Source organism: Phalangium opilio, unplaced genomic scaffold (assembly GCF_054372755.1).
Source record: "Phalangium opilio isolate 3A_F unplaced genomic scaffold, DU_Popi_V2 ptg000082l_1, whole genome shotgun sequence".
NCBI classification, from domain to species: domain Eukaryota; kingdom Metazoa; phylum Arthropoda; class Arachnida; order Opiliones; family Phalangiidae; genus Phalangium; species Phalangium opilio.
The window spans coordinates 9532679-9543115 of record NW_028324189.1 but is presented as its reverse complement, the minus strand read 5'-3'; the positions used below and the strand labels follow the sequence as shown (position 1 = coordinate 9543115).

The following is a 10437-nucleotide window of genomic DNA, read 5'->3' as shown; positions in this document are numbered from 1 at the left end:
GAACCATGCATACGCTTACCCCTTAAAGTTATAAATAACGGCCTTATTCACGTTGCCCTAATAAAACACTAAGTTCATTAAATTTTCAAAGGATTATACCTAACGAAATATAATCCTTAGAATAATTATCGTACGCGATATCGGATTAAAACTTGAAGGAACTCGAGCTGAGCTATAAGGTATAGTGAGTGGTTTTACCTCATTAAGAATTTGAGACAATTTATATTAGGCTGTAAATTTTTAGCGCCCCAGAATCATTACGACGATAATGTCGGCCTAAATTTGCAAACCGCACCAATAATACGGCGCAGTACCCTGGAAACCCTTGTTGTTATATCGCCTAGGTCAATATATATTTCAGACCATCTGCTGGTAGTTATTAAGATCTAGATTGTTTCTTTTTTAGACCTTCCTTAAGGTCAATTTTGAGGTATTTTCCTGATGGTGGTGCTACCGCGTCTGTAGACAAGTTTTGTTGGGTCATCTTTTGTAGTGACTAAAATTCAATTACGTATCGAACTTAGTAAATTTAGAATACTTCATCTAAAACCTGATTTTATTTTTTTAAACTAAATTGGTGGTAATGCGTAATATAGATTCTTATATTCAAGGCATTGAATATTTTTTTGTTAAATTGTACCCAAGAGTTTTAGGAACTGATATCTTTTGCTTTAGTGTTTTTCCACCATAAGTAAAGCGATACGTCACTAAGTTTATAATAAATGTTCCCAATACTTAATTTTAAGCACGAAATAGGTATCAATTTATTTTTAATTATCTCATCGATGACAAATTAATAAGATAATAATAACCGAAAAATTTGAAGATTATGTCACCTTATGTCATCAAACTCCGCCCCTTAAAATGAGGCACGTGATCTTGAAGAGCAAATCAGATTCACTGCACACACGTGTCCAAACGACTACACTAACATCAGAGTTTTTTAATTGGCTCAACCAGGCCACGTGCCTTATTTTTTTTCGGAACGAATATCATGTAGTATCGTTTCAAGACGTCACTCCTTAGGTGCGCGAATTCTAATACACTTAGCTTTGAACTATTTTACCTTTTGACGGTACAATTTGAAATCTTTTTACCTGAAAACCCTTCTATTATCCCTTCAGGCCTAATCTTTTTTCGCCTTATTTTGCAAAAAAAATGTAGGTATATTTAAATCCGTTTTCCATTAGCGATATCATATTTGAATTCATCCCCAATTCAGAACCTCAGGCTAAGCTAGGCTAGGCAAGGCAATCGAGCCTTATAAACTTTCCTTAGGACTCTAAGAGGAACCCGTTTTAGATTATGGAACCTTTTTTATACAACCTACCTGGTCTGAAAATACATATAATATTATTATATTTCCCTTATCACCAAAGTCCACAATGCGCCATGGCCGCACGAGTTTTTTTAGGGATAACTATAGGTGATAGCACGTTTATAGCTTTGAATGTACTATAATCTATGGTAAAATAATATATGGTGCCATTAAGGTACGCGACTATTCAATTAAACTAGGGAGTAAGGTGTTTGATAAAAAAGGATTGTTATAGCTTTTGGTGGTGCTGTCGAGTGACGTTGGTAATTTCTTGACGTTTCATCAAAACTGCCCTGGGTATCTTGGGGATTGTAACATAATCCGTGTTGAAAACGAGAGTCAATATTTTGCTTGGGAATTTACTACGGGACCCCTTATCAACTAGCCGCCTTTAGGAGTCCAGTTTCACTCTAGGACCCCTAGAATTTTGAATGAAGTTTCTTAGAGCCTATGGTAAATGACTCCTGAAACCCACGCGTCCAGGAGTCCCAATTGGTTAGCGTATACAATACGTCGTAAAATCTCTCGCGATAGGTTGTATGTAAACATAGTTCGTTTCCGTGTTTGAGATCAAAATTTGCAATGTATGCTTTCTTAAATTTATGGGTCGAGGCGGCAAAAATCTCTCCTTGGTCTTCGGGTTCGGACGAAGCCGGCAGGTGGTTGAGCTCTCAGTAGATAGGGTGATGGTGTTGCGTTACTAATTGAAAGGAGTTATAAACCAAGGGACCGTATGTCGAGACCTTTGTACCCTAGGGACCGAACAGGCTAAGTTTAGTTCTCGTGTCGGGATCAGAAGGATTCGCGACGGTCGTTGTCTCTTGACGCATTAGCTTAGAGACGGACATGATGGTGATGCTGGGTGTTGCGTTTGCCTTCTCGTTGGTGACCTTGTACAGTTGCGATTGCAGTTTGGTGGGAACTAGAGGTATTGCGTCTAATTGTTTTTGATTAGGTTTATCGTCTTCTTGTGAACTTTTTGGGAAAGTAAGATATTTGTGTCCAGTCTAACTTAAATCCCATTTCTTGTACTTCATACAGAAGTTAAACAAGGGCTGTCCCGATTCAACCGAGAGTACGCTTTCATGTCTTGGGTACTACAATCACTTGACTGGAAATATTCCACCAATTTGACCTCCGATAACTCACGTGCTTTGAGTGACTTTCACGTGACTTATAGTCGTTGGATGCGTACTTGGAAGTTATGGGCTCGCGACATCCGTAAAGATACCTCTATCCATTTAGGCTTAGCTCCGGTTCAAAATCGGATGTTGTCGTTGATGATTTCCGGCGTCGTTTGCGACGATCCGGAAGATTCCAGGTATATACGTTTTCGTCGTGTGTTTTAGTGTAGTTTTAGGGTTATTAGGCTTAGATTTCGTAATGTATTTTAGGGAACTATCCATGGTTAAATCTGATTTGATTGGTATCTACGATTCGGGTACGATACAGTTGAACGAAACTTTGACTTTGCGAGGGGAAGAGGAAGTCAATAGGTTCATGGCTTCGGTTCGAGATCCTGATCTGTTGAAACTGATTTGGAGATCGTGGCAGAATAAAGTTGGACGCCCGGCTCGAATACCCTTCTCTAAAATGGTTCATTTACTCAATAAGTGCGCTAAAGATAACGGTAATGTAGCCAGCACGACTCCTTTAGACCTTTATCTGATAATGTTTCTCACTATATATTACTCAAACTTCTACCACGCATTGATAAGAGCTTGTGAAGCCTAATTTAGACTTAAGTATATTATTAATTCAGGGTTATGTGCGCTATTGATTCGAACACGTCTTTCTAATCACGTTAATTTCCGAAAGCTTCTGTTTTTGAAATAAACCGTGCGATATTAACACACTTCCAACGTTTAAGGCATTGTTAAGCCTAATTTAATTATTTTAAAAAGTAGTTTAAAATTGCTAAGCCTAAAATCGTTCACAACTAAATATAAACAAATCAGTTTTAGGAAGTATCTTAGGTGCTAATGATTTAAATTCAATTGAAACAACAAATTAATTCGCAATACAATTTCAAAACAAGGTTTCACCATTCTCCGTAAGGCTTTATCAAAGACATACATAGTCAGACACCTTTGCTAACAAACCATGCAACTGTAAAATCCGTTTAAAAATGCAAGCTTAGACACGTTACGTTTCTCTAGCTCCCAATTATCAAGAGCTTAGAAAATTAAGAAAAGGTTCTTTGATAATTTCGGAGAAAGATTTAGGCCTAGCAATTTAAGCGGAGAATTCCTAAGCCTGTTGGGGAAAGAGGTATGTGATATAATTTTATTAGAAGGGCGACCACGTATGAAACGGACCAACCAAACAAAGCGCGTGCAGACTCGCTAACCCTAAACGTTCCTGGGCGTAGAATTGTCTCCTTCATGCCTTTATTATTATAGTTTTAGCGCCAACCTAGCGATGCAGTTTAGCTTGGCGCGTTTTAAAGAGATTATGGAAATGATCTCGGAGACTTAGGTACAGTAACAAAGACTGTACCAAGCGGGACCCCGTTAGTCCGGAATCTAGACTCCACTCTCTGACTTAGAGTTAATAACCTGGAGTATTTAGTGCGTCTGTTTTTACGATTGCCCAAACGCTTCGGAAACCTGTTTTAGAAGTTTTATTCCAAGGAAATACTCTGTTTCTATCCACTCTCGAGTACTGCATGGGTGTTTGCAAGGGGGATTTCTGGCAGCTGTCTTACTTATTGCCCTTAGCATGCCCTCACGTATTTTCGCGGGCTGCCCATTTAAACTCGATGATGGGTCCGAGAAATATATATTTTACAGCAAGGCGTTAAATATTTTTAGGAGTAGGTAAATCCCGCGGAATTTTTCACTCCACCTTCTTCTCTCAAAGCAGCGGAAAGGCGTTAATTAAGGGGTAAATTAACTTAATTACACCCTCTCTTGAAAGGCTTAGTTAGGGCCGGAATTAGGCTTAACTAATTCTAATTTAGAGAAAATGAAAATTTAATTTTTACAAATTTTAAAACTGAGTCAGCGCAACAGATCAAATATGTAAACAAACTGTTTTATTTACGTATTCTCAACAGTAATAGACTTATTTTACCATTGAAAAACTCGAGCTGTAGTTTGAAAAAAGTAGGCTTAGCAATATTACCTCTGAAATCCTCCTTCATAAATGGAATTTTGATACAGAGCTAAGCCTAATCCGTGATATTAATACTATTACGTCTTCAATCGGAAAATAATAATCTATTGTTTATAAACACACGATTTAGGCCTAAAAATCGAGGTTACTAATTATCTGAAACTTTTTATTTCCCCGTTTTGTTTTTTTTCGAAATAAACTATAAACTAAGAAAAATTAAAAAATGGGGTCAATGGGAGAAGGAAATGCAAACAATCGGGCTGAATATTCTCTCATTGAAAGATGCTAACGAAAATGTTTGCTAGCGCCTAAACCTATGTTTTTCTTAAACATTGACGATTGAAATGTGTTTAAAAATAGCGTCCTATGCGAAGGTTATAGTTTCGTATATATGCTAGGCATAGACTGGCCCGCGACAAAAATTGAAAAATCTATAAAACTTTTAAGTATCATTTGGAATAAACGGTTAAATGACCCGGATAAATTAATAATGAAGAAAATAGCTTTGAAATAATAGGAATAAACATTATCGGACCGTTAGAACCTTAATTAAAACAACGATAAACAATTATAATAACAGAAATTCGAATTATATACGAATTTGAAACTCGGTTCAACCCCTCTTTCAAAGGGAGGGCGAAACGCGATGGGAATAATTTGACAATAAACAATAAAACTGGATATCGTAGTAACTGAGATGAAATATCATTACTGTAGCAAGGGATAGGTTTTGGATACGAAAATACAATATGAAACGTGACGATAAAACCTGGAAACATCTTTCGATTTGCGGGTTAGGCTTCAAATTTACTTCATACACTATACTTTCCCTTTAAAAATAAGATAAGTATATAAATTTTGTCCTGTGCTTTCCTACTGTACACGAAATCTGAGGGGATCGTTAGTTCGTTACATGGACAACTCTTCCACCCAAGCTGAAACGTCAGGGCTGTGGTTAAGTTTGTAGTATCTTGCCCCTCGGTGCAAGTCTACGTCACACATCAGACATAGTTGTGTGCAATGGTACGAGAGAAAATGCCCGATTCTGGGGGGGGGGGAGAGAAGGGGACAGAAAGAGAATTAACGAGTTGTATCTTCGCAGTAGTGTATAACTCGAAACGTGTGGTTTTGCTAGCTTTTGAGTGATCACCCCTTTTGCTAAAACACAGGCTACCTCGACTACGGTATGGCCTGGCGTTCGGAATTAGAGATGAGCGATGTGGTACAATCTGCTCTCCAATTATGGAACACAGTCCACGAATTCTATCAGTTACTTTTGGAGCACGCCAAGAGACGACTTGCCCAATTATATTCACACTCCTACGGGCCTAATCGTAATTCCTTCTCCGAGGTGTTGAACTCTACCGGGACAGGGGTTATCCCGGTACATCTTTTAGGTATACCTTTTTGTCTATTTTCTGGCTAAGCAACACGAGCGTTCAATTAGTTGAGTTTTCTACCCCTCCCCCCTCGCCTTATTCCATTAGAAATGTTATAACATCTGCGCAATCCGGTTTTGTTTTTACGAGGTTTTTTTTCGTTCCTTCTGTACTAGCTCATATTCAGAATTCCCCAAATTTTATTTTCACTATAAAATGCTTCAGGGCCTCTCGAAAGGGATTGTGTGTACCGCGTTTTGCCGTAAAACAGGCCTTAAAAGTTTCCCGCGTGCTTTAACTACATGCTAAGCCTAATTTGAAGTTTTAGGCCTAATTTCTTTAAGTTTACTCGAAAAACAATCTAGCCACTGTTTCTTGAGACGACGCGTGTATTCTCAAGTATTTTAAGCCTATTTCAAACGATTCTTTTCGAATAGGCTTAACAGGACCGTGTTTGCTGCACGCTAAACCTATGTTTGACGTGTGCTAAGCCTAATTTTAAATACAAATCAAACTGTTCTTGCTTAGATTAGAAAGTATTTTGAAACTTTGTAATCTAAAGTTTTATTAAGCCTTAAATTTTGCGTTTCTGATACGTTTTAGGAAGTTTGTGGGGCTACAACTGGGAAAACCTACGTGACATTCTTTTACCTTTTCCGAAACAAACCAAGAAAGATAAATTTAAAATGAACCCCATGGATGTATTACCAATGGCACAGAAGGTTTACACTTCAATGGGCATGCCATCATTACCAAGAGAATTCTGGGAGAAATCTATATTCACTAAGCCTAACTCCAACACCGCGGAATGCCACGGAGCTGCCTATGACTTTTCAACCCAAGATGACTTTCGGTTAAAGCTCTCTCTAAAACCACGACGCAACTTCATTCTAAGCAATTTATTTCTACACCCAACAGGATGAGGGTCTGTTTGAATGGTTCATCCACGGATTTAGGAATGGTTCTCCACGAAATGGGGCACATAATGTACTTCATGGCCTACAAAGACCAACCAATGATCTTCCGAACGAGTCCCAACTCTGCCTTCCACGAGGCTCTGGGAGACTCCATATCAGACGGTGCCACCAACAAGTGGTGCTTCGAAAAACACCAACCTATCTCTATTGAAGGTTGAACTTTAACCCCTGTGACCTTGAAACGATATAAAAAGACTTAAGCCTAATTTCATTCAAGTAGACGAGTTGAACTATTTGATGACGCAAGCTTTAAGTAAAGTTGCCATACTTCCATGGGCTTTGAATGTTGATTTATGGAGATACAAGGTATTCAGTGGCGAAATACGTGAAGTTGATTATAACTCCGAATGGTGGCGTATGAGGTGAGAAATTCATACTTATAGAGGTAGGTTTAACTTCTGCTAACACCTACGAACGGAAATTGAAAAGCTAGTTCCACTTTTTTTTTTTTAACAAACCGCTTAATTAAACGTCAACCTACACAAATTCAATTATCGCCAACGCTAGTAAGACAAGTTTAGAGTGACTATTTTTTATCTTTATGACGTTTAACATTGAATGTTAATCCGCCCTACCTTTGACCATTTTACAAAACGTTCTCGAACGTAAGTATATGAAGAAAAATTCACTTTTTTTTTCAAACTCAGAATGAAATGTTTTACGATGAATTCCCACTAGATTTACTATATTTTACGTTGTAACTCATTGAACGGGACATTTTTTTTACTTCTTAAATTAGGCCGTTATATTAATGAGGTTTAACTGGCTTTAACCCTGAAGGGTGTAATCATAGTGCCGCCAGTATTAATGATAGAACACCCACGTGAAACTCTATATAGGTAAACTTCACCATTGGTTGTGGTTCTAGGAGTTTTTTTTATTTCATCGTTAATATTTTTTAAACCTAATGGCGCCATGTTATGTTAAACTGTGATTCACTGAATAGGGTCATAGTTAACTTCAATTTGAAGCTCTATATCCACCCTAGTTTGGGGTCGTTATGCTGAAATTATAAATTTAACTCTTAATGCTGAAATTAGGATTAATAATTTAGACTAATGGTGTTAATTTGTTTCTGTTTTCTAGTCTATTTCAGCCCAAAATTTTGGTTAATTAGGCTTAAAAACTAGGCTGTTATTGTGTTACAAATTTGACATATTACATTTTAAAGCTTTTTTAAAATTAGGCCCGATTTAGGTTTTAGGGAAATTTATGCAAATTTAACTTTGGAAAGTAAAGAAAAAAGAAGTAAATCTATACGTCCTTGATCATGCCCGCATCCTGTAAGTTTAGAGATAAAAACATATAAGTCCTTGTCAATTTAAATATAATCTAAAAACATTATCCTTTAATTTGAAAAAACATTTTTTGAAACTTTTCTTCAAGTTAATATAATAAACCGGGTGTGTCTAGCCGTAGCCGCTTATCGACGCAGGACGTGGTCAAATTTTTATTATTTGACGTAACGTTTTGCATCTTTTTATCTTTTCAAAGGTCTATTAGACGCGAATCATGTAGCGCTACCTTCTTATCATTGTAATTACGTACGAGAAATTGCCAAAAAAGAACTTAAAAACATGTTTATTGCATTATAATTAGCCTAAACGTATAATTTAAATATTATTTCTTAAAAGCCCCCAATTAGATGGTACATAATTTTATTTTAATCTTAGCAATTTATTTAATACCCTTTTAAATTCAAATTACGTTGTTTTTCTTTATTTAAATGACTACCTAATTTAAAACTTATTTTATCAAGTTTTCAAATTATTAAATTTTCTCTATCCATTTTTCAGAGAGTTCTATCAAGGAATTCGTGCTCCTGAAATTAAAGATGGAGATTTTGATCCGGGTACCAAGTTTCATGTTATAAAAGCCATGCCCTATATGAGGCAAGTTTAGAATTTTGTAAGGTTATTCGAGGTTAGGGGTTCATACCAATGATAATGTTCAATTTTGTGAATGCATTTACTATAAAGTTTAAAAGCTTAACTTCATTGATGATTTCATCTGAAACGAACGTAGCTTCACCTCCCACTAAGTATTAGACTATTATATTGTCATTTCAAATGTAGGCAATGAATTTAAAGGCTAGCTTTAACATTTTATTATGTTAGAGTTTATGCCTTTCGTGGTACTGGTTTTAAATTGCTCGACATAGGATCGAAATCAGGTGTTCGCATTGTCAACAGTCGCCGTTTAACGTCGGTATGTCTTTTGGATAGGATAGGCTTTTAGAAACCTATCACTTCACAGGTGGTTTTTCTATGGGGATCGTCCCAATTTTATAACACGGGAACTAGCTGCTTTATATTACAAAACTCTGTTGTTCATTATGCCTGAGTTAGTAGGGCTTCCTTTGGTATGCTAACACACTTTGCAGGGCTTGCAGCTGCAAAAATTGAACTTCGGAAAGGCCTATAGCTTCTGTGACTTTCGCGGCTGTGATTTTTTTGTTTGAACCGAGTCAAACGGTTGTTGTTTTTATGGGATTTAGATACTTTTCCGCCTACAGTAATTGGTTTTTACAACTTTTAACAAGATTACAGGTTGTAAAGTTAAAAAGAAATTACCCCCCCCCCCCTTTACTGTTATGTCCAGGGTAGGGTCAGAAGTCCCTTAACCCGAAGTAAAACGTCTGAAGCCTTAGTTGCAAATTTTGCATCAATGTTTGTACAAATTATAATGTTCAGTATAAATAACGTGCAGACAAGTGTTGTCTGCCATTTGTGACGTATGAAATTCAACCGCTATCACAACAGAATGAAAGTTTGCAGTTCTGTTAGATTCAGATCAGGAAATTTCTCGAGCCCCTTGAGTCAACCTATGATTTGTCCATTATCTTAAGGCCTTAATTTGTTAAGGCTTAGTTTCCAAGATTAAGGTTTCGAAAAAGGTATCAGTTTTTGTCCTGGATTTAAGTGTCCAACACCACGATCTTAGGCCTTATTGTTCTGTTAAAAGTTTCTAAGACGTTTAACGCCCTCCCCCATCCTTTGGCAGATATTTTTTCGGCACTTTTCTTCGTTATCAGTTCTTAGAGGCGATGTGTCATAGCGATGAAGCTAACAGAGCCAAGCCTCTAGCCCATTGTTGTCTAATAGGTTCCAAGAAAGCCGGCGAAAAGATTTGGTGAGACTCGCAACACAGTACAACCCCTCCCCTCCCCTTTCTTCCTCTTGCTCTTTTGAGTGACTCTTTTAAAAATGGCTGTTATCATTAAATAAGGGCAATGATGTCCAAGGGAGCTTCAATTCCGTGGCAAAAAGCTTTAAAATCACTAAGCGGACGTGATCACATTACGGCGGAACCTCTTCTAAATTACTATCAAGTTCTCATTGATTGGCTGAGACTGAAAAGTCACGAATCAAAATGAATTGTATCCTTATTACTAGAAGAAATATATCTGAATAGTTTTAGCCAATAAAAACAAAGTATATTCAAAAGATCTTGACTACTGAATATGGGCATAACACTATTATCATAATTAGACCTAGTGACGCGTGAAGTAACTAAAGAAAGGCCTACGATCTTCGCATTTGGAACTAATTTTCCTAAAATTATTGTTATTTTTATATGCGTATTAGGTTTATTATTTTAAAGATTTAATACGTGTTTAAAATTTTATTAGGTACATTTAATATTT

At 36.9% G+C, this 10437-nt stretch overlaps 1 protein-coding gene across 1 annotated transcript; it reads left to right on the top strand.

The window, feature by feature from the left end:
- Positions 1-928: 928 nt before the first annotated feature.
- LOC149651474 (angiotensin-converting enzyme-like) lies at positions 929-10223 on the top strand. Its single transcript, XM_089848409.1, has 10 exons — positions 929-2246; positions 2360-2639; positions 2713-2948; positions 5605-5832; positions 6418-6667; positions 6733-6944; positions 7012-7153; positions 8588-8683; positions 9795-9923; positions 10020-10223. Exons 1-10 carry the CDS (start codon positions 2165-2167, stop codon positions 10165-10167), a joined length of 1803 nt encoding a protein of 600 aa, XP_089704535.1. The 5' UTR covers positions 929-2164; the 3' UTR covers positions 10168-10223.
- Positions 10224-10437: the final 214 nt, after the last annotated feature.

What these genes read in the sequence shown, in the direction of transcription:
- LOC149651474 (XM_089848409.1), top strand. Translation starts at nt 2,165, where the DNA reads ATGATGGTGATGCTGGGTGTTGCGTTTGCCTTCTCGTTGGTGACCTTG. An exon ending in TAAGTGCGCTAAAGATAACG is followed by an intron (nt 2,949 to 5,604) that starts GTAATGTAGCCA and finishes GCTAAAACACAG; the next exon opens with GCTACCTCGACTACGGTATG. An exon ending in TCAACCCAAGATGACTTTCG is followed by an intron (nt 6,668 to 6,732) that starts GTTAAAGCTCTC and finishes TACACCCAACAG; the next exon opens with GATGAGGGTCTGTTTGAATG.